Source organism: Salvia splendens, chromosome 8 (genome assembly GCF_004379255.2).
Source record: "Salvia splendens isolate huo1 chromosome 8, SspV2, whole genome shotgun sequence".
NCBI lineage: Eukaryota > Viridiplantae > Streptophyta > Magnoliopsida > Lamiales > Lamiaceae > Salvia > Salvia splendens.
The window spans coordinates 1,358,056-1,385,720 of NC_056039.1; the positions used below are offsets into that span (position 1 = coordinate 1,358,056).

At 40.5% G+C, this 27,665-nt stretch overlaps 4 protein-coding genes across 6 annotated transcripts; all 4 read right to left on the reverse strand.

Annotated features, from left to right (window-relative positions):
• Positions 1-7,554: 7,554 nt before the first annotated feature.
• LOC121744584 lies at positions 7,555-11,827 on the reverse strand. Its single transcript, XM_042138178.1, has 5 exons — positions 11,572-11,827; positions 11,084-11,140; positions 10,800-10,994; positions 8,749-10,237; positions 7,555-8,572 (listed from the first exon to the last, which is right to left on the reverse strand). The coding sequence occupies exons 3-5, from the start codon at positions 10,875-10,877 to the stop codon at positions 7,869-7,871; spliced, it is 2,271 nt and encodes a 756-aa protein (XP_041994112.1). The 5' UTR covers positions 10,878-10,994; positions 11,084-11,140; positions 11,572-11,827; the 3' UTR covers positions 7,555-7,868.
• A 1,578-nt stretch (positions 11,828-13,405) lies between these two features.
• Positions 13,406-18,267, reverse strand: LOC121746228 (serine/threonine-protein kinase MHK-like). Of its 2 annotated transcripts, XM_042140165.1 has the most exons (19): positions 18,073-18,267; positions 17,052-17,410; positions 16,866-16,944; positions 16,710-16,778; positions 16,515-16,604; positions 16,290-16,428; positions 16,102-16,204; positions 15,955-16,007; positions 15,576-15,642; positions 15,381-15,489; positions 15,207-15,272; positions 15,057-15,125; positions 14,925-14,985; positions 14,748-14,852; positions 14,386-14,424; positions 14,204-14,235; positions 14,051-14,096; positions 13,881-13,959; positions 13,406-13,751 (listed from the first exon to the last, which is right to left on the reverse strand). In XM_042140165.1, the coding sequence occupies exons 2-19, from the start codon at positions 17,057-17,059 to the stop codon at positions 13,622-13,624; spliced, it is 1,344 nt and encodes a 447-aa protein (XP_041996099.1). In that variant the 5' UTR covers positions 17,060-17,410; positions 18,073-18,267; the 3' UTR covers positions 13,406-13,621. The 2 variants fall into 2 exon arrangements, with proteins under 2 accessions (XP_041996099.1, XP_041996100.1); XM_042140166.1 differs by lacking the exon at positions 14,386-14,424.
• Positions 18,268-21,005: 2,738 nt separating this feature from the next.
• On the reverse strand, positions 21,006-23,578 carry LOC121745291 (UV-B-induced protein At3g17800, chloroplastic). Of its 2 annotated transcripts, XM_042139137.1 has the most exons (3): positions 23,063-23,198; positions 22,182-22,380; positions 21,006-21,979 (listed from the first exon to the last, which is right to left on the reverse strand). In XM_042139137.1, exons 2-3 carry the CDS (start codon positions 22,265-22,267, stop codon positions 21,178-21,180), a joined length of 888 nt encoding a protein of 295 aa, XP_041995071.1. In that variant the 5' UTR covers positions 22,268-22,380; positions 23,063-23,198; the 3' UTR covers positions 21,006-21,177. The 2 variants fall into 2 exon arrangements, with proteins under 2 accessions (XP_041995071.1, XP_041995070.1); XM_042139136.1 differs by lacking the exon at positions 22,182-22,380 and having other exon boundaries at positions 23,063-23,578.
• A 1,329-nt stretch (positions 23,579-24,907) lies between these two features.
• Positions 24,908-27,563, reverse strand: LOC121745492 (probable glucan endo-1,3-beta-glucosidase A6). The gene is made up of 3 exons (XM_042139426.1): positions 27,265-27,563; positions 25,431-26,711; positions 24,908-25,157 (listed from the first exon to the last, which is right to left on the reverse strand). Exons 1-3 carry the CDS (start codon positions 27,320-27,322, stop codon positions 25,120-25,122), a joined length of 1,377 nt encoding a protein of 458 aa, XP_041995360.1. The 5' UTR covers positions 27,323-27,563; the 3' UTR covers positions 24,908-25,119.
• Between the last annotated feature and the right edge of the window lie 102 nt (positions 27,564-27,665).

Here is a 27,665-nt window from a genome sequence, read left to right on the forward strand (position 1 = left end):
CTTTCAATTTAAGAGGAAGGGGTCTTGGTTTTACTTGATCCCTGTACAGCCCTTTAGGGCCTTTTGTAAAACGAAGTGGCCGAAGTGGCAAAACCGCTTCTTCTACTATGATAGGACCGCGGCTCCTAGTTTTCCCTGGAGAGGGCCGAAGTCCGTTATCCGTCATCCTCGGCCTGAACCGTTGGACGAGCTCGATGGCGAGCTCAACAAGATTCCCATAGTTAGGAAACAATACACGGAGTCTGAGCTCGTCAAGGGCGACGTCGTGTTCGACATCTCGTCTTCGGACGAAGAGGCCGAGGGTGAGGATTTCTCTTTATCTTTATGCTCTACTGCTTTAACGAAGAAAACTAACCTGGCTTTCTTGCTTTTTGGCAGTGTACATGTTGAATAAGGCTATCCGAAAGTCCTCCGAGCTTGTGGAGCCGGAGAGGCAGAGAGCCCCTCGCTCGGCGTCTGAAGCCGAGAAGAATCCGAAGAGGCAAAAAACCTCTTCTTCGGATCCGAAAGAGCCGGAGCCGTGTTCGGCTAAAGGGAAGGGGAAATTTCATGAGTCCCCAAGAGCGCCGGGGAAAGACCTGGTCATCTCCGAGGTGGTTGCAGACATCCCGGAACACGTCCCTGAGCCTTTTCAATGGCCGACGAATTTTGTGGAGGTAAGCTTTCTGACTTGGCTTCTTTTCCACATTTTTTGATGGCCATTCTGTTGAGTTTTTTCCTTGTTCATCTTCAGAGAGCCAAGCTCGTCTCCGTGGAGCTCTCCAAAGCATCCCACGACTACGAGGAGATGCAGAAGAAGTTGCATCTTGCTCGTAGTCTGGCCGAACAGGCTGAGGCCAAATTTGAGAGGGCCCGAGCTGCTAGGATCTCGGCTCAGGATGAAGCCCGGTCAGCCAAAAACCAGCTCATCATCCTGCAAGAGCAGACGAAGCACCGGGAGGCTCAGAAGGAGGCTGCCGCCGTGGCTGCCCAGGGGGAGGCTCTCCGTGTTTACACGGAGAAACTCTTTTTGAGCGGCCAGTTCTCGGCCTTTGTCGGTAGTCTGGTAAGGCTAATTACCGATAAGGGCGAGCAGGGGGCCGACGTCGTGCTGCCTCTGTACAGCCGAGAGATAGCAGCTCGGCTTCAGAATCTGCCGCTCCTTGAGGAGCTCGCTTCATCCTCGGTCCTGCTTTCTGCAGACCGAGTCCGGAGTTGTCGAGCTGATCGGGACGAGAACCTGGAGGCTATCTTTGCCTCCGTGGGACCCGTTTCACCCGCTTCGACTTACAACGGAGAGGGTGAGGTCGAGCCGCTGGAGCTGGAGGCCGAAGTCGAGCGGGCCGGGCATCCGGAGAAGGAAGCCGATCAGGAGGCGGAGGCGAGGCCGGCAGGATGCGAGGCCGAGGCTGAGGTAGCTCAGGAGAAAGCTGAACCAGACCGAGGAGCCGGAGACGAAGCTGGCGGAGTATGATTTCGTCTCCCTTCTCTTAGTCTAGTTTCTTCCTTGTAAAATGGCCTTGAAGCCCTCCTAGTGTAAAAAATTTTCCTTGTGAATGAAAAATTCTCTACACTTGTCTTCGTATAGCTTTTCGTACTCGCCTTTATTCCTGTTGTATTTTACTATCTGCTCGGTACAGCTGCCGAACTAATATAGCTGCTTTGTACTCAAGGAGATGGAGATACTTCACTGGAAACGGCTGTACTCTTCGGCTTTAGACGAAGCTGAGAAAAGAGCTATAGCCGATCAGACGAAGAATGACGAGCTTCTGGCTCGTTTAGTGAAGCTGGAGGCCGATAATAAGGACTTAGAGTCCGATAAGAAGGATCTGGAGGCCGAGCTGAATACGACCATTGCTGAGAGGACTGCGTACGAGGATTACATCCGTGTGCGCGGGGGAGTGACCATATCAGATGTTCAGAGTCGAGTTGACGAACTGTGGGAGGAATATCATGTACTCCGGAGGAACAATGCGCTGGAGAGCTCGGCTTGCCAACAAGTTGTGAAATCATTACGGCGCTGGGCTTCTCGGTACGACATCATTCTTTCCCGGCGTCCCTCAATCGAGAGATTCCTTAGGCATTTCCCGCCAACAGATGCTCGCACTCCAGATCAAGCCTCTGGTTCCCTTGTTCAAAATCCTACTCCAAGTCAACAACGAACTCCGGAACAGCCGGAAACGTCAAGACGAGAACGGGCTCAGGAGCAACCGGAATCGTCAAGACAGGGACGGACTGAAATTCGCCGAGGAGTTGTGACTATGAGCGAGCAAGATCAGCAGATGCTTATTGCAGAGACTCTTCATCGCCGAGGGGTTAGAGCTTCTGGGGCTCGCGGAAGAGGTGTTGGGTCGAGGATAGCATCTCGTCGACCTGCTTATTCTTCATCTGCTCGGAACAACCGAACTCGGCTTCCAGAGGATTTTGCAGATAGGTGGCTTAACTTTAGCAACCGAGGACAGTAGAATAGTCCTTTGTAATGGCGTAATGCCTTCTCGTAGGGGAGCTGAATTGTCTGCCGAACGAGATTTAATAAATGAAATTTTGTTTTCGCTTCTAACACTGTGTATTTACAGCTTAGCGAAAAAATTTCATCGTACTTGTCCTCGGTCTTATGAAGTAAACTTCTTTGACCGGACTTGGTCCTTGGTCTTATGAAGTAAACATCTTTGACCGGACTTGGTCCTTGGTCTGATGAACTAAACATCTTTGACCGGACTCGTCTTTGGTCTGATGAAATAAACATCTTTGACCGGACTCGTCTTTGGTCTGATGAAATAAACATCTTTGACCAGACTCGTCTTTGGTCTGATGAAATAAACATCTTTGACCGGACTCGTCTTTGGTCTGATGAAATAAACATCTTTGACCGGACTAAGCTTGTGTTCTAATTTGGCGATTTTTGTCGCCGGGATCGAACTTTCCCTTGTCCTAATTCGGCGAGTTTTATCGCGTGGATCGGACTTTCCCAGTTAACCGAAGTGGTCTTATGCAGTAAACCTCTTTGACTAGACAAGGTCGTCCTCGGTCTTATGAGGTAAACTTCTTTGACCGAACTTGGTCGTCCTAATTCGGCGAGGTTTATCGCGTGGATCGGACTTTCCCTTATTGCAGTTCGTTTCAGACGAAGTGCTTGATTCTTAAGCTGAATTGTGGTCTTGTATCCTCTTTAGAAGCTTGGACTTCACAATCGTTGGCTTATTGCAGTTCGTTTCAGACGAACTGCTTGTTTAAGCTGAATTGTGGTCTTGTATCCTCTTTAGAAGCTTTGACTTCACAATCGTTGGCTTATTGCAGTTCGTTTCAGACGAACTGCTTGTTTAAGCTGAATTGTGGTCTTGTATCCTCTTTAGAAGCTTTGACTCACAATCGTTGGCTTGTATATGTTCTAAGAAGGGGATCAGCCTTCGAAGAACAAGATACCTCAGTAACATTTGTAAGAGATGACACGCACAGAGACAGACAAAACACACAGACAAAACGCACAGAGACAAACAAAGACCAAGCAAACCAAAGAAAGCACATTGACCGAACAGGACTCAAGACTGACTGGACTGTCTCTTACAAATGGAACTTTTTGAGGTTGGAAACGTACCATGTTCGGGGTACTTGTGCTCCTGACACGTGAGTCAATTTGTAAGACCCTTTGCCGAGGACTTCTGACACCCGAGATGGACCTTCCCATGTGGGTTCGAGTTCGCCCAGCTTTTCTGCTCGGCTTACTTCGTTGTTTCTCAAGACGAGATCTCCCACTTGAAATTGCAGCTTTTTCACCCTTTGGTTATAATACCGGGCTACTTGCTCCTTGTACTTGGCTGCTTTTATGCAGGCCAATTCTCTTCTTTCTTCGGCAAGATCTAGTTCGGCTCTCAGTCCGTCACCATTCATTTCTGAGGAGAAATTGAGTTCGGGGACTGGGTATGCCGATCTCAACCGGAATCACTGCTTCAGTGCCGTACACCATCGAGTTCGGCTCTAGTGTGACTTCGGTCATTTCGCCTGCCTCTGACTCCGGCTGCTGTGATTGCTATGCTTGATGGTGCCGAACTGATTGCTCGGCACTTTTAAGCGCAATCTGCGAACACACTTGCTCTTTTTCGATCACCTCGGATGACCGCTATCCTCCTCTGGTGGGGAAGGTGTTCGGCGAGGAAGCCTCTGATCGCTATGATCGGGCTTCTTTTTGTCTTCTCTAGATGAGCTGTCTAAAGACCGTTTTCGACGGTCTGCCTCATCGGCACGAGAAAACTTGTCCGCAATGTCCCACATCTCTTGAGCTGTTTGCGGACTGCATTCCACGAGCTTTCTGTAGAGAGCTCCGGGCAGGATTCCATTTTGGAATGCCGAAATGACAAGTAGTTCGTTGAGATCATCTACTTGTAGGCATTCCTTGTGGAATCTCGTCATGAAGTCGTTGATCTTTTCGTCGCGACCTTGACGTATAGAAAGCAGCTGAGCCGAAGTGATCCGGGCTTCCGCTTTCTGAAAGAACCTCCTGTGGAAAGCCTCCATTAGATCTCGGTAAGATCTAATGCTGCCTTGGGGGAGGCTATCGAACCACCTTCTTGCGTTCCCGATAAGCAGCTCGGGGAACAGCTTGCACATATGGACCTCATTGAGACCTTGGTTCGCCATATTATACTGATAGCGTCCCAGGAAGTCATGAGGATCCACCAACCCGTCATAAGTCATCGACGGAGTTCGGTAGTTCTGTGGAAGGGGAGTTCGGGTGATATCGTCCGAGAACGGAGTCTTCAATGCTCCGTACATGGCGAACCCGACATCTCTTCGGTACGGAGGAGATGGAGATCTCCTGTGATTCCGGTACCGAGGAGGAACAGGAACATGTCGGGGTTGAGGATTCTTCTTCCTGGAAGACACGGCACTACTGCGGTAGTGACTTTCATGTCTGGATGAGGAAGGAGAACCCACCGTTTTCGTCTTCGGCTGTTGGCTCTTTTGCAGGAAGGCTAAGAACTCATCCTGCTTCTCAGCCAAGAACAGCTTGACAGCCTCATTCAAATCAGGCTGCTGGGAAGACTCGGTGTGTGGACCTTTTGAGCGGCTTGTTCCTTCATCGTGAAAACTGGAAGTAGATGTCTCCCGAGGCTGTTTTCCGGACCTGCGGGCTGGACTAGCTTCCTCATGGTTTTCACGAACGGTATTACGGGTAGTGTGTGATCTGGTATGCATTTTTTTGGGGTGGAAAAAGGGTCAAAATTCGCTTTATCACAAATTTGGTTCTCTGTTTCCCACAGACGGCGCCAGTGATGAATCCGCGAATTTCTGATGTTAGTAAATGCTGGTAGAGAATAAAGACTACGACACAATGAATTTACGTGGTTCGATTTACTGAAGTAAATCTACGTCCACGGGAAGAAGGGAGGGCAAGATTGTATTGCTTGATCTGGGATTACAGCTTACAACACAGACTTGCTATATGCTATTTTATCTCTAGAGAGCTTAACCCTTTCTATCAGCTCTAAGTTCTATTTATATATTGAACTAAGATCGTGGCTTGCATCACCACCCTAAGTCGTGGATGTCGTGTAGGTCATGGCCTAAGATCGTGGCCTGAGTTGACACCACGTGGTAGTGGGTGTGTTGGAAGTTGTGGAAATCCTGTATGGGTCCACTAACTCCTTGTTCGGTCGAATACTGAGACCGAACTGCTTTGGTTGCCGATCTGAGAGTAGAGCTTGATTGGTTGGCTTTTACCGAGCTGTAGGCTGAGGCCGAACTCTTTGGTAATGCCGAACTCATACTCTTCCTTGGGCTTTGGGCTGATGGGCCGTCATTGCTGTTGGGCTTGTTTAGTACGCACCCCATCACTTACTCTTCTACAGAGAGAGAGATGATTGCTGTTTTCTCTGGAATTGAAATGGAGAAATAGAGAGTATATATAATATGCGAAATAAAATACGAAAAATCAGTTTATTTACATAAATATCGGAATTGAGAGATTTATGAAAAAGAGAAAAAAGAGTGTGAAACCAGTTGCGAAAAATCAGTTTATTTACTTGGAATTGCAGAATTGGATATCACTGAGTGACGTGGCGGTTAGATTTGTTTTATTATTATTAATTATTTTTTATAATCTTTTGGATGATATGACTATTATTTTCTCAATTTTAAATCTTCATTATTTTAAGAAGAACAAATTCGCAAATAAATAGTACAGTAGTGAATTATAAATTAGGCAGGCTTATTTTTGGCGAAATACGCAATGACGTGGTAGACGATTTTAAACATGATAAAATATTAGTATAAATATGTTAGGAATGTTCCCTTGCTTATGTTTTTATAGTGTGTTTTGTGTTTAAAATCCATTGTCCAATTATCATGTATTTCGCCAAAAATAAGACAAATGTGACAATTACAAACATAACAAAATTCATAATTTATAATTTAATTTGAGATAAATCAGAATTTAGCTGTAATTCATGATTTATTTGGCAATTTGAGTTTTTTGGAATTTTAAGATAAACTATTCGTGACGTGTTTCGATTTAAAATTGTGGGTTAATATGTCACTATTTTGAGTACAAAATGATAGTCATCTGAAATATTCAATCCAAATATTGTTTATTCCAATTTATTAGTAATTAATTGCGTTTGGAAAAATATTTGAATACACGCGAAATATAAATCGTCACCGTGGCTCAATTAAGTCCAATTTAATTCTGGAACATAAAATTAGGACCAGACCATTATTAGACACAAATTATGGTTATTAATTTAATTTGATGAAAACATATTTGGTAGCATTTTTCAAGTTATGTTAATATCACCACTTTCGTCAACTAAAATATTTATTAATGGTTAAAAAATGTAAATACCCTTTTATATTAGGAGTGAAATATGAATTAAAAAACCCATAAATAATGAATTGAAGATAAACAGGAATACTTGATTACTTTATCCACTGTCCATGATATTATAAATATTTCTACTATTTTCTAGATTCATCTTTGATTTTCCATCTTTCCAAAAGATTTTTAATACTTGTTCGGGAACAAAATGTACTGTATTTAATTGTCCAACACTATTTTCAAGAAGATTAGGGAAGCTTTTTTTATAAATGTGGCATAATAATATAAAAGTTCAATAAAACTCTAGATTATTCTATAATTAACTTTACTAATTCAAAACTTATTATTTTCTTAGATTAATACTAAACGACTAAACAAATTGAAGCAGTTGTTCTAAATTATTGTAGAGTACAATAGAGAAAATGACTAAGTAAACAACCAATTTATCTTTCTATCTACTAAAGTACTAATTCTATTATCTCATTTGTATGAGATTTTAGTCTTGAAGACCTTTATAAAGTATAATAGTACGTTCTAATTCATTAATATATTTGTACATATTCTTTTTATTTTAATTACTATACTAATTTCGAGGATATAATTCAAATAATAATTTAATCAAATATTATTACTCCTAATACATTTCAGCTACGTATTAATATTGGATTGATTGTCAAAATCCTAATTAGTCCTTTTTTATTATCAGAATACTTCGTCAAATAATATAATTCAATTTAATTACTACAAATTATTACTATATCGGATTGATCGTCAAAAATTCTAAATTATCCATATTATAATCAAAATAGTAAATCCCTTCTAAGCCTATGTTTGGAAGGTTACACTTTGCAAATGTAGCAAATCAGAATAGTAAATCCCTTCAAAGCCTATTTTTGGGATGTTGCACTTTGTAAATGTAGCAAACAGAACAGTAAATCTCGTCGAATCCTCGCTCGTCGTACGCCCGTCTTCGCCTAACTTCAGCAGCAGTTAACACAGCAGAAAACCTGGTGTAGAGCAGACGCTCTTCACTCGGCCAATTGGAGATGATCAAATGAAGCAACCTTCTTGATCTCATCTAGTAAGGGATGACATATGGCAATGCGGTGACGTCTGCACACTTCAAATGTACGGTTTCTGACCAGACGTGTTTCATATCCGGGGAGGCCAATCTGGGCCGCTTTGTTTCTGAAACATGGCGGTCAAACAGCCATTCTTGATCATCAGTCTGTGGCCATTCTACTTCAGGAACAGTGAGTATCAGGCTCAAGTATTGCATATCTGGATGAGGAGGCTTCGTGGGGGTCTTGGCGACCTTCTCCTTTCTTGATGCAGAGTGTTTCCTCGACTCATTTGTATCTGGCGTTTGCACGGTCATTTTTCCTCCATTCTGCCCAAGCAGATGAGGGGGTGGAACCTTTCTGTCAAAACTGCTGCTGGCAATCTGCTTTGCCATTGCAATGCCATTGCTAGTTTGGGATGGTTCCATCTTTCTTTGAATACGGACAATGTGAGGGGAAATAACGCCATTACTAACCACGCGAGCATTAATTTGAACCCGACCATTCTGGCAAGATCCAGTGTTCCTTACATCATCAATCACCGATTGAGGGGATGAAAGCTTGCCATTCCCCTTCTCATCTGTTATAACATTGCTCTTCTCCACCACCCCTATGTTAATCGTATTTTGACAAGGACGGACACGATTTCCAGTTTGACCACCTTGAGGTGACACGATGGCATGTCTGGACATATTATTGGGTCGATCTCCACTGTCTTTCGCTAAAAGAGCATAAAATACATTAGCTAAAAGTAAGACAAACATGCCATAGAACTAAACTCACACACATAAGAATATTACTGAAAAGCAATCAGGAAAGTTATTCATGTACCTATCAATCACTGCAAAATTACAAAGAAAGAGATAAAAGCATGTCAGAAAAAAGGAAAGAACTCACCATGTAAGAAGCCATTTAACTCCTGTTTCGGAAGCTTTCCATGGCAGTCATTGTTCTCCTTCAGAAGATCTGAGGGAATGTTGGATTGGAAGTCTAGAGAATTACCATTACTTGTTTCTTGTTTAATCTCGTTTTTCCTAAACCCCGTTAACTCCCTTTTCTTCTCCTTCTTCCCTGGCTTGTCCTCTGCTTTCGTATTCTTATTTTGAAATGCATTTTTGCTAGGATCCCCTCCACCTGTACCAATCATGTATCCACGTCCATTCCTTTCTTTCCCCTCCTCAACCCTTCTTCCCGACTCATCTATATCTGGCGTTTTTACGGCCATTTTCCCTCCATTCTCCACTAATGGATGAGAGGGTGGAACTTTTCTGTCAAAACTGCTGTTGGCTATATGCTTTTCCATTGCAACGCTGTTGCTAGTTTGGTGTGGTTCCATTTTTCTTTGAATACGGACAATGTGAACCCTACCATTCTCTGCTTTTGTGTTATCTGCTGCAATTTGGCAAGGTCCAGTATTCCTTACATTATCAATCAGCGAATGAGGGGATGAATGCTTGACATTCACCTTCTCATCTGTGATAACACCTCTTTTCCCCACCACCCCTATGTTAATAGTGTTTTTACAAGGATGAACACCACCTCCAGCTTGAGAAGACACAATGGTATGCCTAGGCGTATCACTGGGTTGAACTCCACTGTTTTTGTTCTCACCATGTAAGAAGCCATTTAACTCCTTCAGTTTTGGAAGCTTTCTCTGCCAGTTATTGTTCTCCTTCACAAGATCTGAGGGAATGTTAGAGTGAAAATCTAGAAAAGCACCATTACTTTTTTCTTGTTTAACCTCATCTTTCCTTAACCCTGTTAACTCCATTTTCTTCTCCTTCCGTTTATTGTCATCTGCTTTTGTATTCTGATATTGATCTACATTCTTGCTAGCATCCCCTCTGCCTGCGCCAACCATGTATCCATATCCGTTCCTTTCTTTCCCCTCCTCAGCCTTAATTTGGTTCTCTCCAAAACTGTTCCTACCATTTCCCAAACTCCTTGAATCAACTTGGAGACTTTGACCATTAGGCATCCTGCTGTGATCTCTCGGATCGTTAACAACCAACCTGCCATTACCATTCGCTTGCACCCCACCCAGCAAGCTGGCCTTTGACTTCTCCAAAATTGTGATTTTCTGAACCATTTCGCTGCCCATTGCTCCGTCATTTTTAACTCTATTTCCCAATTCAACACAAGTTCTCTCTGGAACAAGGCTCTGATCATTTTGGTTCTCCAATGACCCTGTACTTTTTTCTTCATCTTTATTCTTATCCTTCTTGCCTCTGTGTTTCTCCCGCTTTCGTTTCTTATCCTTTTTGTCTTTGTGTTTCTCTTCACCTCTCTCCTTCTCCTTTCTTTCCTTTTTTTCTTTCTTTTCCTTTCTTTCCTTTTTTTTCTTCTTCTCCTCCTTATCCTTGTGCTTCTCGTGCTTTTGTTTCTCCTGTGATGATGTCACGCATTAAGTCAAGATAGCATTTAGAGAAAAAAACAGCAAGTGGCTTACATGAAATAGCAACTGAAGCCAAAAGGTGCTTCTTATAACTTCAAAAAAAAGGAGTCCATGACTTCTAACTAGCTCATTCTATACACTTTTGTGTTTGAAGAGCAGTAGAAAACATAGAATAAGACAAATAGAGAAAAGTTTTCAATAAGGTGAAACAGATTCTGCACTTTTGGTACAAAGGGACTTTCGTAAAACAATCAACTTTTTAGTTCACTACACATACCATTTTAGGTGCTTCACCATAAAACATCCCAACAAAAGATATGACCCCTAATTTCCCCAAACTATACAAGCACTCAGCTATCAAATCTATTCAGCTCGAGCTTTGATAAATCATGTCGAATGGCTTACTCTAGATTCAATGGTAACAAGAACTCTATGATTGTTTTGTTTTAAGACAAACATCAAGTACCACACATCAGCAATGCAATATCATTCGAAACTTCAAATGCAGAAGAAATTGTTCGGCATATCAGCCAGTCTGATCACCCACACAAACCTCTGTGATCAAATCCACATGATCAGATCTTCCCTCCAACTCATATCCAGGCGGGGGGAAGGGAAAACACCGAGACATTGCAAGTGATAACCGAAAGAGATTCAGTGACCTCTCCACCGATTAAAGGCTTGCACTCATTCCGATTAACCGTCACACTCTCACTGTCAAGATTCCAACACTCAGCAACAGAAATTGCTGGACAAGGAAACAAGACAGCACAAACAACCATCATGATCAAGTGATCTCAACTCCAATAACAATGCCAGTTCATATAAGAAGATCACCTGAATAAAATCCCAAACTTCAACCAACTATACCACACCATAAATGCACCAGACAACCTGCCCATTGAGCAAAACTCTAATGAAGTACCACATCACTATCAATAGCTACAAATCACACACAGTAATACTTCAATCCCAGCCCTAGAATTCTATCCCAGTCAATAATTTTAGCTAATTTTATGTTAAAAAACAGAGCTGCGTAACCATCAAAAGATCCAAAATCCAACTACGCTGACAGTAACCTCGAGATTTTGAGGAACTAAAATCACATCAAATCATTCCGTATGTATAAAATCATAATTGAAAATACTGACAACCCGATTGAAAAATAAAATAGGACAGCTCCGGAATTTTGGTTAAATAAGAAATAGGATAAAATAACCTAGTTTCGAGAGTTGGTTTAAGCTTAATTTCGAAACAGACAGAGAAGATCAACGAAGAACAGGAAGAAGAGAAATCTGAGGAAGGAATTCTCTCTCATCCCATACCTATCGTTCTCTGCGAAATTGTTCGCGTGTATAAACAAATAATAAGCATAATCAATTTGCGGTTTCTGCTACTAAGAGTGTTCAGTTCATGATCCTCAATTCCTGTGAGGATTCTCCAATTGTTAAATGATTTTTTCCCCTAGTTTCTGAGAAAGGCGGCTTCTCAGGAAACCCCAAAGGAAGAAGAGCAGAGATGTATATTTAGAGCGGATGAATGGAGGAGAGAGAATCGTGTTTTGAGGAGAATAAATGCAAAGAACAATTTAGTCACTCTGATTATATGGGTTCGATCTAAAGCTTCAGCCGCAGATTCAGGTGGGATCAATTTTATTTGTCGGCTAATGCAGGTTTGGAAATTATATTAAATAGTACTCCCTCCGTCCCGGGCTACTCGCTCATTTCCTTTTCGGCTCGGAGATTAAGGAATGAGTGTATAGGAAAGTCAAAAATGACGGCTGGTGAAATTTTTTACTAAAAATGGAAAGAGTGCAAGTAACTTGGGATGCCCAAAAAGGAAATAAGTGCGGGACGGAGGGAGTATAATTTATCGAGTTATTGTCGATCACTTAAGATGGGGATTGATTATGTAGGTTTCGCAGTAAAGTGTATGTCGACTAATCTTATTTGTCGGCTAACTAGGGTTGGAAATTTTAGTAAATATAGTCTTTTGAGTTATTATCGATCACTCTAGATGGGTACTAATTATTTGAGTTTCGTTATCGAGCCCACTAATCTTATTTGTCTGCTAATGTGACTTTGGAAATTTTGTAGTCTTTCGAGTACCACTCTAGATGGGGCTAATTATGTGGGTTTCGCTAAAGACTGAGTGGTGGGGATCGAGAGGCCGATTAATCTTATTTGTGTTTTGTCACTTTTCTGTCATGCATATTGTGATTGACATGTTCATCTTTAAGAAATCCTGTATTGTCGAAATAAATGTGTATTTCTTATCATTACATAATTAAGTAATAACAATTAGAATAATTAGATTACTTATGCATTTCATGCATACTGTGTTTAACATGTTAATCTTTAACAAATCCATGTAGTGTCGAAATAAATGTGCATTTATATTGTCATTATATAATCACAATAATAATGAAAAGCTTGTGTCAAATCATTTATCATTCTATATTCATTTCAAAAATACTCCCTCCGTCCCGGACTACTCGCACATTTCCTTTTCGGCACAGAGATTAAGGAATGAGTGTATAGCAAAGTCAACAATTGCGGCTGTAGGTAATAATTTTTACTAAAAATGGAAAGAGTGCAAATAACTTGGGACGCCCAGAAAGGAAATAAGTGCAAGTAGTCCGGGACGGAGGGAGTATCAAATATGTCTGTTTATTTGGAATTATATAATTTATGTAGAGTTTTGAAATTTTAATCCGTTAGATATTCACACACATATTTTTGTATGTAAATAATTTGCAAGAATTTGAAATCGACAAGGTTGTTGATGTAATAAATATGAGGACCAAAATACCAGTGAAATTTTGACAAATATTCTATTCCTCCTCCAAACTATAGTATTTTTTAAAATCATTTTCCAGTTTGATCTATTAAAGTTCTACCAAGATTGATGAGAATATATGCTGTAATAAAATGCAATTAATTTGGATTATACTATAATTTGCAAAAGTATTAATTAATAAATATTTTGTGGACAAAAACATTTGATGCAATTACTTCCAAACTTTTTATTTCCTTAAATGAATTGCTCTCAACATATTTGCTAGTATTAATCATGAGATCATTCCAATCTACAATTATAAGCTGTTTCAAACAAATTATACTAGTAGTAAATACCCAAAAAAAATAGTATAAACGATAATTTAAATAGTCAAGACTCAAAATTTTTAATTTGGGTTAAAAGTTTCAACCTTCAAAGAGGAGATACAGGTCATAAACATCAAGCGTTACATCTATACTTTATCTATCTGTATCTATGCATTCATTCCTTATAATTGTGAAAAGGGAAAGAGTGATTCTTTACAAGTATATATATCTGGTATTGACAGCAAGAATTCCTTGTAAGAATGTATATATCTCAGAGGTAATGACCCTGCTGGAAGCCTGCCGAGGTCGCCAGAAATGGCCGGTCCAAAATACTCGACTGGAATGGGGACATTGCGCACCCTGTTGACTGTGAAACTCCAATCGATGGAGTTGAAACAGGACTGAAATCATCAAAGCAGCAAGAGATGAATATAGGAAGTCCGATTATGCTCCGTGATATGGAATAACAGAATGCAACTTCTGAAGTTTTTAACGAAAGATTTTCTTATAATTTGAAGGTGTGGTTATACCTGAAAGATAGGGAAAGGGAAGGCTCCGCTGCTGATGTAGTTATTAAGTGGTGATTAGTGGGAAACAGCGACCAGAACACTGGAAAGAAGCAGCATACGATTAACGTTTAACTGTTGAGGAAGGAGATGCACAAAAATACGCTTTCAGCAGAAAATGATATGAAGGTAACCTGATTGTTGTGAATGTTCGACAAAACTGGGGCAGATCATCATATCCTGCAAGAGTGAGATCACAAACTTATATAAATGAGGATTCTTATATTTCCTAGTATTCTTTTATTAGAAAAGGGAAGGAAGTGAAAATGTGAAGTTAAGAAACATACTTCTTTGGCGCCTTGATTTGTGTGGACCGTCTCTACAAGAAATAAAGTTGCTCATAAGGATAACAGCAGAGTTTTTAGAAAGTGAACAAAGAATGACATCTTCAAAAGGAATTTAGGTGAAAGACAAAACTCTACATAACAGAATCAGGCGAAAGAACAATGAACAAATAAAGGCTATGGACCCGTTACAAGCAATCGTGTTCTGCATCCCAATGATATACCTATATAAATTGCCAGGAAAAGGTTAGACAGATCTCTGAACCTGTGGGACAAGTATTCTTTTGTTCATACTTTGACATCATATTTTCCATTGTATAGTACTACAAATGATTGATTCGTTATTTTTGTTCCTTTTTACGTTTTGGGTGTGTGTTTTCTACAAACCATTGAGCTATGTTTTACAATTTATCAGTTATGCTTTACAATAGACTGATCCATTCTCCTGTTCTCTGTGAGTGAAAAGAAAAAATGAAAATAAAAGTAACTAACAAGCATAGCAGGATGAAAATGGCAATAACTATTAACCAAGAAAATTAACTCTTACCCAAGTTCGGAGCGCTGGGTTTTACTGCCAACGACAAGCCAAGAAAGCACTCATCAGTTGAAGTGCCAAAGGTCCACAAGTCCAGTTCAAGATTAGGTTCAGATCCTACACATATTAGTAAGTAGAAAATCTTAGACATGCATACATGTTTGACAATATAAGACTGATTAGTATTACCTAGAGGTCCTAAACTTAGTTTGAGTGCATCCCCAGGTAAACGAGGCACCAGTTCAGAAACCTATAAATTGGCAAAAGTTAAGTACAGAAAGAGTAACTGTGCAACCTTGTGCAAACTAGGATTATAATTACATGGAAGAAGGGATGCTCCAAGCATTGGTCTGCCGTTGGCCTCTTTGATGGATCCCACGAACAAAGTTGCTGCAAAGGAGAGAAGGAATGCATTCAGGGGTGCTTACACCAACCAAAAAGATAGGACAAAGTAAATCGACATCAATCTACCTTAATCAAGTCAATTGCTTCCAGGCTGGCATTCGGAATCATATCAGAAAGATCAGCCGGCTGGATCTAATAAAATTGACATTAAATAAAATTACCATTAAAATCAGTTAAAATGTATGGAACAGTAAATCTAAGCAAGTAATCATATCAAGTGGAAAACTCGAAGAGACTCACAGCTGAATAAGTGATATCGACTAATCGAGAAATATCTTTAGCCTCTGGAAAGGTATTCCACTCTGGAGCACCAAATACGCAGCTTATCTTGTATAATTGATCAATTTCACTGCTCGTATATACAAGAGTTTTGCAAATTAAAACCAATACAATTGTTTGATACAGATAAATTCAGAAACTAGATCATGAGGTTACCTTTCCCCAGGAAAAATTGGGCACGAAGTGAAAAGTTCAGCCAGGATTGCACCAACCGCCCACATATCTATGAGGATCAAGCATTTGGAAGTCAAAGCCTAGAAGGGAGAAGAAAAACAAATTTTCCAAAACAAATCCTTAAGTAGGTAGATAATATATCCGTGGCTACTTAGAGCACCATTATCATTCATATCGCAGCCACTATAAATGAAAAAGTTATCTGAGATATGGTTGATTATGCACTTTCATACAAGTCCCATAAAGGACCCATAAAGATAATTGAACCAGCAGTGCAGCGAAAATTGAAAAACAGCTGAATTTAATAGTTTCATAAAGTTAATGTAACATAATGGCATGAGATAGTGACAGGCATGCATACCAATGGCAGGAGTATATGATGCAGATTGCAACAGCACCTCCGGCGCTCGATACCTTTCCAAAAAAGAAAAACATGCATTAAGCATAATAAAGACGAATCTAGTTAAAATGATATGGAAAGTTGTATCGATGTTAGCGTATGCCTTACCAGCGCGTGGATACATAATCAGTATAAGGAGGTGATGATGATAATTCTCTTGCCAGACCAAAGTCAGCAATCTTTATGGTGTTATTTGTAACTAGTAAATTCTCTGCAAGTATTGAGTTTTAAGAAAATTAGCATTGCTATAACAGGTAACAGAGAATGACAACCCATTATTTGAAATGCATGAATACCAGGTTTGAGATCTCGATGAAAATATCCATGTTTATGCACATGTGAGAGTGCCTGCAGCACCTGAGACATTAAGCCTCGGATCTCTTCTTCCGAAAGAGATCTTTGTTGATTTTTCATTATTTGGTAAAGGTTACATTCCTAGAAATAAAAGGCCATAGTCAAGAGGGTTTCGAATTGTTCTCATGCAAGTAACCAAAAAAAAAGAATGTGCGACAAACTTTTACCATGTACTCAAATATGAAGAACAGCTCATTATCTTGCCTGACAATCTCCAACAACTTGATGATGTTAGGATGATTTAATCTGCGGAGCGACTGCAGCAAAGGGTAATAAAGAACTGTCAGCTATAATACACTAAAAGCACTCCATTGCAACCTTCCAGTCAGGTTCAAGTGATAGCATCAATTTGACTAGCATACCTTCACTTCTCGTAGATTTAAACATTCCTCCCAGTTATAGAACTTTCTCTTCATTCTTTTGACTGCAACCTGGAACAGATACCAGATGTTAAAATAAGGAACTTGTATAAAAATTGTTTGGACTAGTGACAATACACGAAGGAGACAGAGCCTCACAATCTCAAACGTTTCATTATTCACGGCTTTATATACATTTCCACCAGTTCCATCACCAATTTCCTCCAATATTTTGTATCTGGAAGGACAATGGACAGAAAACAGAAAGACAAATGTCAAGTTTAAAGGGGCGCCAGAAGAAAGTTGGAGTACCCATATTCAAAGGAGCAGCAGACAAGAACTCACCTTTCCATTATTCTGTTTTACAAAATTCTGAAAGCAGAGCTCAATGGATTTTTAACCACTTCAAAAACGTATCTACACTGTTCAAACAGTGTTGTTCAACTGATTGTATGCACACTTCTGTGCTTATCTCCATCAAAAAATACAATATGTAGTAAAGAGCTGGTTTTTCAATATAAGAATGATTAAATATCAACCAAAATGATATCAGCATGCTTGTTTGCAGCCTCCACTAGCTGCAAGCAATGGTTATCATCTAAAGCACAGCAACTGTGCCCTAGCATGCCCTTGCCAGCAATCGATGCTAAAATTTATCTACAATCAACACGAAGAAACTATCCACGAACCCAAATCTTGTTCAACTGCCAAAAAAGCAAGAAAGAGCGGCAATCAGAAAATCGTAGAACCTTATAACAAAAGCTAACAGATGATTCAGTAATCTACATTGGAAAAAGAAATACCATAGCATTTTGAAGACAGTAATAAACACATGTTACACCGACAGTCTAAACAAATATACAAACACGTGAATACAGACATTAGGTAAAAACTATCACAAAACTTGAGATTTCAGATCCTCTTGCCATAAGAGTATAATTAACAAAATTTAGAATCACGTAGTACATTTAAAATTATAACTATAATAATTAATAAATCACCTTAAACGAAATTACAGAAGTAGCTAATCATACTATCTCAAAAAATACGGTATAAAATAAAGTGCAATCCAAAATTCCAACGACTCGGTTCCGCCGTAGAGTAAAGACTAAACAGCAAAATTACAATCACGTTCAACAAAAATACAACAGCACTCAGCTCGATCAACCAATTAATTAGGAATTAAATACGCGTGTATAGAAAAAAGAGTAACGGAATTACTATGAACAATCATTCAAGGAATTCATATTGCGGCAGTATACAAACAATCAAAACCACAATCACACAATTTGGAACAACACCGCCGCAAAATTCCCCAACCACCGTCGCAATAAAAACCAAAAGCGTAGCGGAGAAGTGAGCTCACCTCATTAGAAACAATTACACGCCAATGACCAAGGAAGATCTAGAGACAGAAAAAATATATGTATATTGGTTTTTCAGAGAGAATTTGGCTACTGGGATCAGGAATGCAGAAACAAGACGGAAATCGTTGAAAACAAGAGAGTACAGAGAGAGAGAATTGGAGATACGTATAAACAGAAAATTCCGCAGAAGTAGCGTTGGGAAGAAACGAAAAGCATAAAATATGAAATAAATAAATATTATTATAATATTATTTATTATAATATTGAGATTATAGTTATTTTTGTTTATTTTTATTGATATACTTAATAAATTAATCAATTTATCTTTGGGGAGAATTAATTGGTTTTGAATAAAATATAACTAGTGGTGGGGGAAATGGATGATTGGTCCCCTGCTTTATTGAAATGACGACATTGCCCTTCTGTTTTGGCTATATTAACAGATTAACCACAATCGGCCTTCCTCCCTGGGTTGGGAACAGTGGGCTGAAAATTCCAATAAATTAAATAAATATTTATGCTGAGGAAAGTAGATACAATGGGCCAGGCCCACTTTGTTTCATTCGGAGACGGATTTCAGGTGGAACAGAAGGGCCGCCCGATTCTATCTTCGGCCCATGAGTGTCAATAGAGAAAGTCCACTAACCGGTCGTCAATTCCACAGACATATTTATCCATGGTTTCGTAAAGAGAACATATTTGGGGTTCAATTGCACCTCATTTAATTTCATCTTAATTGTTTCATCTATGCCCAAAATATTGTCTTTTAGATGATGTTCAAAACAATGAATGTGATTCATTAAAATACATATTTTCTTAATTTTATAGGTTTGTGAAATTTTCACAAACGATGATGGTGAACGTGATGAACTTGTCATTTTGTTTGCACATATGCTGAATCACGAAGAAGAAAAATTGGAGAATGAATTATACGATTGGATCGTTAAATTCTCACTCACATTTTATTATAAAACTAATATTCCTCCGTTCTATAAAAATATGGGCATTGAGCGTGGCAAGAGAATTAAGACAAAATTGGTAAAATAAGAGAGAGATATGAAAATAGTATGGTACAGAGGAGGAGAATGGTAGTTAAAGTAGAATCACTAAATAGTGGGACCTACGATATTCAAATGATATAACTTTCCAAAAATTGAATGCACATATTTTTGTGAGACGAAAATGAAAAGTGCACATATTTTTATGGGACGGAGTGAGTATATAATAGTAGGACCCACTTTCTACTTATTACATTTCTTAAAACTTGTGCTGAGTTAAATGGTGATAAATTGTACTCCCTCCGTCCCCAAAGAATATGCAGTTTGTGGTCGACACATGTTTTAATGTAAAATTGGTGAAGTAAGAGAGAGAAGAGAGAAAAAGTAAATAAAGTATTGTTAGTGGGGAATGGATCCCACCTCAAAGACTTTTCAAAATTAGAAAGTGCATATTCTTGTGGGACGGACTAAAAAGGAAAAAGTACATATTCTTGAGGGACGAAGGGAGTACTTAAAAAGGAAAAAAAAATATAAAAGAAAGAGGTAGTTATATACTTGTCCATATCATGATTCAAATAATAAGATTTGTATTCCGTATTCCCCACCCGCGCTGCGCTCATAACCGTTTTCACCAACAGAGAGTTGGATTTCAACTGCTAAGTTTCCGATTCCATTTTCGCACAATCTAGCAGAGCAGTAGCCGGAGAGGGAGAGAGAGAGAGAGAGAGAGAGTTCAAGTGGATTGGCGAATTTGTGGTGATATAGCGAGCGAAGAAGAGGATAGGGCATTCACCGTGAAATCCAGCGATTTGAAAAGAAGTCTGCGGGAGCTGGCATTTAGAGATCACGAAGATATATGAATCCTGGGAATTTGGCGAGGGCACGGGAAATGATATCCGTGTTGGCGGAAATGGAACTCTTCAATAATGGAGCTGATTCCAGCTCTGGACTGGATATACTATCTCCTTCAACTTTAAATGCCCTTTATCCAACAAACTCATGAGAGCCCTGTCATTTTACATTCTTCTGGAGCGGTTAGTGATTTAGTTTTTCTTTTCGGATTGTGATTCTCAATATCTTAAATTCAAGATTAATGTAGCCTGCCAATTTAAGTGATTGCTATCAAATTTGAGTAGACTTACGACCGGAATTCGATAGAGCCATGGATTAAATTGGCTCGCGAAACTATCGGGTTTTGATGTCACTCCCAACACCCTGATCTGATCTGCAACACAATCACAACCTGGTGTGAAAATCCTGGAATCAAGCTACTTAAAGGGAATTTGGAGGAAGGGGGGTCATGAAGGAGTAGATTTTAAGTTGCTTGTCGATTATGTGAGGCTGTGGAAGGGGAATGAGCCGGCTACGCGTTGGCTCTCGTTGACTCAAATTAGGCGCTGATGATACGGGAATGTGGTGGCCCTCATCTCATCTCTCTGTTGGAGAAAGGGGATGATGAGTTGGAAATGAAAGAAGCCGCCTGTGCAATTCATAGGCTCTGCACCCTCCCTTCGAATAAGGAGAGAGCCATCGGAGATGGTGGAGTTCGAGTGGTCATGGACAATATAAAGGACGGAGTGCTTGTTAATTAGTGAGATGGTAGACATACTTGCCTTGTTTGACGAGGCAGTCCACCGCCTGTTCAAGATCATTAGGGAGAAACCTAGACCCCGGTGTAAGGAGTATTGTGTGGCCATCTTGAACGCAATCAGCTACAATGATCGGGTCTCGTCAAACGGTATCTAAGCTCGTGCTACAAGGCTCTCCTATGCCCACCTGCATTCTTGCCAACCTGAAAAGGTCTGGCCTCCGCTTCTACCTGTTATCAATTCATTACAGGGGCATGTTTTTTTACTTTGAGATAAACTTTACTGGTGCATATATTGAGTTCCAAATGAAATATTTGAATTTTAGTTGGGTGCGGTGCTTGAATATTGTAAGGCAAGAACGATCATATATAAAAATATATATATATATACAGGTTCGGCCATCAGAGGCAGAGCATAATATATACAACTCCATATCTGAAAGCAACAAAAACACCATCATCTACAGAAACTACGCCTAAAAACGGGCACGGAAGGCGCTGCAGTGATCGCGTAGTAGTCAGTTATCCTCGAGCGTATATACATCGCTCACAAAGTTCTCCGCACTCCAGAGGAAGGAGCCAAAGGCAACAGCTTCGAGCAGAAATCTCTTCAGGCTCGCGAATGAGGTAGTAATCGCGTCGTCTGTTTCAAGCAGGCCTGTCTCCTCATCACCGAATAGAGCAGAGGTGTGTCTCTCAAGAAGATCCACTGCCTCCTTGGACTTGGGCTTTGCACACATCTGAACTGATTCGTGGTCGAATCCCATCATATAGAGTCGCAGGCTCTTCGGATTATTCCCCAGAGAATATGAAACTGGACTTGCTGGGGTGGATATAGAGCTACTGACACGGCCATGGGCGATGTAGCTGGATCCTGCAGTAAACATCTCTGAAACTGGATGCTTGCCTCGACCAGCAAGGCCATAGTGGGAGCTGCTGAGATCTAGACCTCGTTCGAGTTGGTACCTCAAGGAAGCACTCTTCAAGAAGTAGCCATACAAGATGGAAGCAGCATACATTTCACAGAGGCGAAACCTTTGTACCTTTGTCGTGGCCCAGCTGTCCGTGACGCTGGAGCTCGCCTTGCATCCAACAAGGGCACTTAGATGTTCCCTCACCATCTGCAGAACCTCAGCATTATGGATAGACTCGAGTTCCCAGTCCTTTGAAGGCCATATCTCCAGCCTACCATTATAGGCACACTTGGAAAGCCGTGGCACTAAACTGACTCCTATTTCAGAGAATTTGTAGAATATGAGCACATACATTACATCCTCAACTGCATCTTGACATTCGTGTTGTCTGAACTCCGCGATTCTCCTGCAATTCATCTTCAAAGTTCAGCCAAGAAGTAGGAAGTTGCATATAAGCCGCATAAATTAATCAGCATTACAATGCTTTATCAGGTTTGGCATACAGTTAATTATTTCAACAACTGATCACTTAAGCAATCTTATATCTCTACTGCCAGTATGCTTGCCTTGAACGGGCAAAACCATCGCTATAATCCACATTGATGTACCTGAAGCCCAGAAACATCGAGAGGGGAACCAAACACAGATGCAGCAATTCATCAGCAGTTAATATTCCTTGATGAGGCAACACCATGTCCGGTAGCAGTACTAGTACACCCTCCTCCAGCCAATTTCTTGAGGAACTCGATGCACTAGTACACCCTCGGCCGGCTCATGCCATTCATTCTCAAGGAGTTTGCATTTATCCTAAAACGTGCCACCCAGTTTGTAAAAAGAAAACACAAGCATATTTCTAAAATCTTGACATTGAAGCAAAAGAATTTAAAACAGTAAGCCATAAATCATACTCCACATTAGACACTGAAAACATCACCCACATTTAAACCATGTTTGCATCAAAAGCTCGAATCCAATTGTATTAAGTTTCTCTTTCCCCTATTCTTGCATATGCTAGATTAACAGAAAAGTTATAATATAAAAATATGGAGATTATATACTAGTTGTAGCATTGAGAGCTTGTGAGCAAAGTCCATGAGCACTAAGTCTACAACCAAACTTTACCAAAAGTTTGTCGTCTCAATACAACTTTTTCAATCCAACCATCCAATTCCTGCTTAATAGAAGAAGGCTGTAGCTCAAGCAATCTTCAATTACATGACTATGATGCAAAGTTAACCTAGTTCAGCGACAATTATTTACTACTCCTACATCACCTTTTTCCAAATTTAATAGGATTAGCTATTTAGTTCAACTGCAATCCCCTGAAAACGAAACTCATAAAAGGAAAAGTAATACAGTTGAATCATCAATCATTCAAAACATTTAGACGCTAAACACCTACAATCCAATCCAATCCATTCACATCGCTACAAGATCAATAACAACGTAGGAATAGAATACTAAAAAAGGAAGGTGAAGGACGACCAACCTATGGAGGCAAGCTTCATCAGAGCCGAGGCTGAGCTGCAGCCGCACCGCCGCCTCATCCCTCTCAACCGCCAGCCGCTCGAGCTCTCCCCTCGCGGCTGCGTGAAAACCGCCGCGATCGTCCAGGCAGACGCCGCTCAGAAGCCTCCCCGCCGGCGTGCGCGGCTCAAGCGGCGCGTGCAGGCCTCCGAAGTCGCACTTGCTCCTGCTGCTGCCCGCGCTAGCCACCACGATTAGCCGCGGCCCTAACGAGATCGGACGACGGATGGCAGCGGTCGGGAATCGGGGATTGGTGTAGGAGAAGAGGCAGCAGTCCATTCAACAATCACTTTTTGTTGCTGCAGATTGAATGATTGAATGATCGGTTGCTTCAATCTGAATTTGAAGGATGTTTGTTGTGATGGAGAATTAAGATCAATGAGAGACTGTGAGAGTATAGTGTTGTTTCTGAACTCGATTTTTAAACGAAAATTGGTATAGAATATTCGGCTTTCGAGTAGAGACCAAAGTGGATAAGGCAATGAGTGACTATTGAGAAATCGGATTATCATAAAAGAGAGATATTAATATTTTATTTGTTGCAACTTTTTTGTTTTCCACTACTTTCTAGTATCATAAATATCTAAAATATGATTGCTAATGTATATTGTGATATATAGATAAATATACATAATCTTTTAAATTTTAAATTGAAATGTTCATACTATTATATACTCAAAAGATATCCCTAGAAAACGATAATATGAAAGATTTATGCATATCATTTTAATATGGTTGATTTGTATGTAGGTAATGATAGAAAAGATAATCTTTATCTAAATCTCCATGCATTAGATTTGAAAGTTTTAAATTTTTTATAAATTATTGCAAAGGAAAAGATATATAATATAAGTATTAATTTATTTGAAATTGATAATATAAAACATCTAAAAGTTCAGTTGGAGTATAATTCATATATGACGTTTCGTATCAATATAATATTGATATAAGACAAAAACCTACTCCCTCCGTCCCCCAAAATTCGTCACCATTTGACCCGGCACGAGTTTTAATAAATGTAATAGAAAGTGGGTTGAAAAAGTTGGTGGCATGTGGGTCCTACTTTTATATATTAGTTTTATAATAAAATGTGAGTGTGAATGAGTTAGTGGAATGTAGGGTCCACTACCAAAAATGATAAAAGTGAAAAGTGGCAAATTTTTAGGGACGGACGAAAAAGGAAATAGGTGACAAATTTTCAGGGACGGGGGGAGTATTTCGTTAAAATTGCTACCAATTTGTTTATAATTACAGCTAAATTATTTTGGCATTGTAGTATGTAAACTTAAGAGAATGTGTCAACTTCAGAGGACGGCTAATTGACTATTGTAAGGCATGGAAAGAAACTAATAGCTGACTCAGATAATCCAAATCACTAATCACAAATAGACACGTAGCAAAGCAATGAGATCATTATTTAAATTACAATAATTAGAAATATACTACTAGTAATAATACTTGTCTCGATAATAATTTTGGATTCCTCAAACGAAGTGGGGGAGAAATAATATACATCCACTATGCATTCATTAATATATACCTATATAAATAAATGTATGGAATCATTAGCCAAAGCACTAAATTAAATACATAAAAAAAATATGCAGTAATGTGGCGCTCTCCGTTTGTCTTATATCCTTATCTACTTATCTTATGCACATTTATTTTTTGATAAGATACTATCACTTATGCTTTTATTTGATCTGTGCAGTCAACACTACTAGGCAAGTGGGCCCAATACTATTCAACTATTTTATTAATTAATCAGGTAACTAACTTAGGCAACATAAAAATAATAGTACTAGTATTTAGAGTACAATGTTAATTTACTAAATAAATAGGAGTAGTGTATAAATACTGTATTAATACACGACAAAAAATTGGGCCACATAAAACTAAACCTCACGAAGCCCAAAACAGGGCTTATTGACAAAGGATGGACAAATACATTAAATTATAGCCCTAAAACTGATTTTTCCAGCAAATAATAATGATAATAATATTGTTCCTTCCATTTGCTCAAAGATTAAAACTTGGCAGCTGGCAAGATCCATAACCTGCAAAAAAGAAAAGAACAACGACAAAAAAGAATATAAAAATTTAGTAAAATCCAATTTAAACTGAGCTGGATCTAAGTTTCTTCTTCTTGGACTATATACTTACTCCATATAGCATAATTTTCCACTTCTACTTAAGCTACACTAATTAAGTTATTTTCATAGTACAACCATAAGATTCACCACAAGTATCAATAAATTCAACTTCACATAGTACTAAAAAACATGAAATCTTTGTCAAATTAACATTTGTAAAAAGAGAATAATACTTACTTGGATCTCTCGAGGTCAAAGTGGCCAATCCATTGAACGAACAAGTCGCCCCAGCTGCCCGAAACTGTGTCCAATACGAGCTAAAAGCATAGCTCGCATGCCTAATCAACGAGTTCGGCTTAAAGCACTTCCCACCGGGCCGGATCGCGTCGCACGTCCGATTCCCCTGGCTACAAGCATACGACAGCGCTCCCGCTAGAGCTGTCGCGTTCCTCCCGTCCCCCACCACGCACCACAGCCTCCCATTGCTCGACGGCTTCGGCAGTGGCGGGTAGTGCTCGGTCTTCCCCGAGAAGTCGATCGGGTAGACGTACGACCCGTTCGGGTACAGCTGCCCGAAGTGCCGCTCCGTGCCAAGACCGGGCTTGCTGTTCTCGTTGAACAGCGCGAAGATCATCGTTGGGATAACTGCACCCGGCCTGGCTGGGGTCCCGGGCGGCGGCTTGGCCGAAAACTTCCGGACTACGTTGCGGTTGTACGTCGCGGCGTTGTAGACGTTCGCGCCGAGCTGGTCCGGGTCGCCGCTGTTCGGCCAGCCGGTTTCGGCTAGGAACAAGCGGATGTTTGGGTAACCGGACCGGTTCATCGCGAAGTGGACCGCGTCGATCATTTGGTCGAGTAAGTTGGTGTATTTGAGACCCGAACCCGGATCCGAAACCGTGATGTTGGTGGGCTGGAGCAGGGCGTAGTCCAAATTGATGTTGATGGGATCCGAGATCCAAGCGAAGTAAGTGTAGACGTCGAGGAAGAAGAAGGATTTGGTCCGGTCTAAGAAGCGGAGCATCGGTTTAATGACCCGGTCCGCGACGTCGGACCGAAACCGGCCGGCCGAGGGCGGGTAGGAGGCTTCTAAGCAGTCCATGGCTAACGGAGTTCCGATTTTGACCTTTTTGAGCCCTAATTTTTTGACGGAGTGACGGATTCGGCGCATGGCGGGGACGAGCTTGAACCAGGTGGAATTCGGCTGGTTGCTGAGGATCTCGTTGCCGACGAGGAGGTAGCGGATCTTCGATTTGGGGTAGAACGGTGCGACGTTTGATTTGACCCAATCGTCGGCGAAGGACTGGTTGGAGGCGGCGGCGGGGATGAGGTCGTTGGGGAGCATGATTGAGATTTGGAGATCGGTGTTTTGGATCGCTTTGAGAGTCGCGGCATTGGTGCCGTAGATTTTGATGCGTTTGGCGTTGAGGTTTTGGATTAGCTCAACGGATTTCTCGCGGCTGGGGAGATTGTTGCCGAGGTCGCCGTAGCAGACGCCGACTCTCGGCTCCATCGCTCCATCTAGAGAGAGTAGTCAAAACAGTAAATGCAAATGAGAAATTGGAGAAACAAATCCACACGGAAAATCATATACAAACTCAAACACGTAATCATAATCGATTTCGGTAAAATCATCTCCAAAATCGACACAAAGTTATCATCGAAGGCAGTAATTGCAAATGAGAAAACAGAGAAAAAAATCTAATCTGACAATCATATTCATATTCAAGCTCACACAATAATATCATCTCTAAACTCGATTATCATCAGAAACAGTAAATGCAGATGAGAAACTACTCAAACCGACGCAAAAATAGCTGAGAGACAGAGAGAGAGATTAGCCTTAGTCAAAAACAGTAAATGCAAATGAGAAAATAGAGCAAAATCCACAAACTCAAACACATAGGCAGGCACAAAAAAACAAAATCATCGCAGGCGAGAAAACAATTTGTAACCAATTTCAGTAAAATCATTTCCAAAATGGCAACACCGTCGAGGCGAGCCAATGCAGATAGATAGATCATAGATCGATAGCTAGACAAAAACAAAAACGACGAAATGCAAATGCGCTTACATGAGAGAGAAGCTGTCAGAGCGAGGAGAAGCAGAGGCGTATAGGAGAAGAACGCCATGGTTGTGTATTCGGTGTATTCCACTCTGCTAATCTCCCGCGGAAGAGTGTTGGAAGATGAAGCAGCGACTGACCCTTCTGTTAGTCTATCGATGAGCACAGATATACGCGTCAATTGTGGAGAGAGAGAGAGAATGAGAAGAAAGAGAGAAACGTGTGTGTAACGTTGAGCTGCGAAGGCAAGGTGAGAGAGAAAACAAATTGTTGTGTGAGAGAGAGATGTAATTGATGGTTGTACCTGGCGCAGTGGGGATTGGACGTGACTGAGGGTTTTGTTGCGAATTCGATGACTTTTTATGGGAAGACTAAAATAAATTGGCGTGTCAGTGCAAGTGGGGCCCCTA

What these genes read in the sequence shown, in the direction of transcription:
- LOC121745492 (XM_042139426.1), bottom strand. Translation starts at nt 27,322, where the DNA reads ATGGCGTTCTTCTCCTATACGCCTCTGCTTCTCCTCGCTCTGACAGCT. An exon ending in TCTGACAGCTTCTCTCTCAT is followed by an intron (nt 26,712 to 27,264) that starts GTAAGCGCATTT and finishes TACTCTCTCTAG; the next exon opens with ATGGAGCGATGGAGCCGAGA. An exon ending in TTTGACCTCGAGAGATCCAA is followed by an intron (nt 25,158 to 25,430) that starts GTAAGTATTATT and finishes TCTTTTTTGCAG; the next exon opens with GTTATGGATCTTGCCAGCTG.
- LOC121745291 (XM_042139136.1), bottom strand. Translation starts at nt 23,379, where the DNA reads ATGGACTGCTGCCTCTTCTCCTACACCAATCCCCGATTCCCGACCGCT. An exon ending in GATGAAGCTTGCCTCCATAG is followed by an intron (nt 21,980 to 23,062) that starts GTTGGTCGTCCT and finishes GATGAATTGCAG; the next exon opens with GAGAATCGCGGAGTTCAGAC.
- LOC121744584 (XM_042138178.1), bottom strand. Translation starts at nt 10,877, where the DNA reads ATGTCTCGGTGTTTTCCCTTCCCCCCGCCTGGATATGAGTTGGAGGGA. An exon ending in ATGTGGATTTGATCACAGAG is followed by an intron (nt 10,238 to 10,799) that starts GTTTGTGTGGGT and finishes ACATCATCACAG; the next exon opens with GAGAAACAAAAGCACGAGAA. An exon ending in GTTAAATGGCTTCTTACATG is followed by an intron (nt 8,573 to 8,748) that starts GTGAGTTCTTTC and finishes ATGCTCTTTTAG; the next exon opens with CGAAAGACAGTGGAGATCGA.
- LOC121746228 (XM_042140165.1), bottom strand. An exon ending in ACCCAGCGCTCCGAACTTGG is followed by an intron (nt 14,425 to 14,747) that starts GTAAGAGTTAAT and finishes CAATTTATATAG; the next exon opens with GTATATCATTGGGATGCAGA. An exon ending in CGAACATTCACAACAATCAG is followed by an intron (nt 13,960 to 14,050) that starts GTTACCTTCATA and finishes GCTTCTTTCCAG; the next exon opens with TGTTCTGGTCGCTGTTTCCC.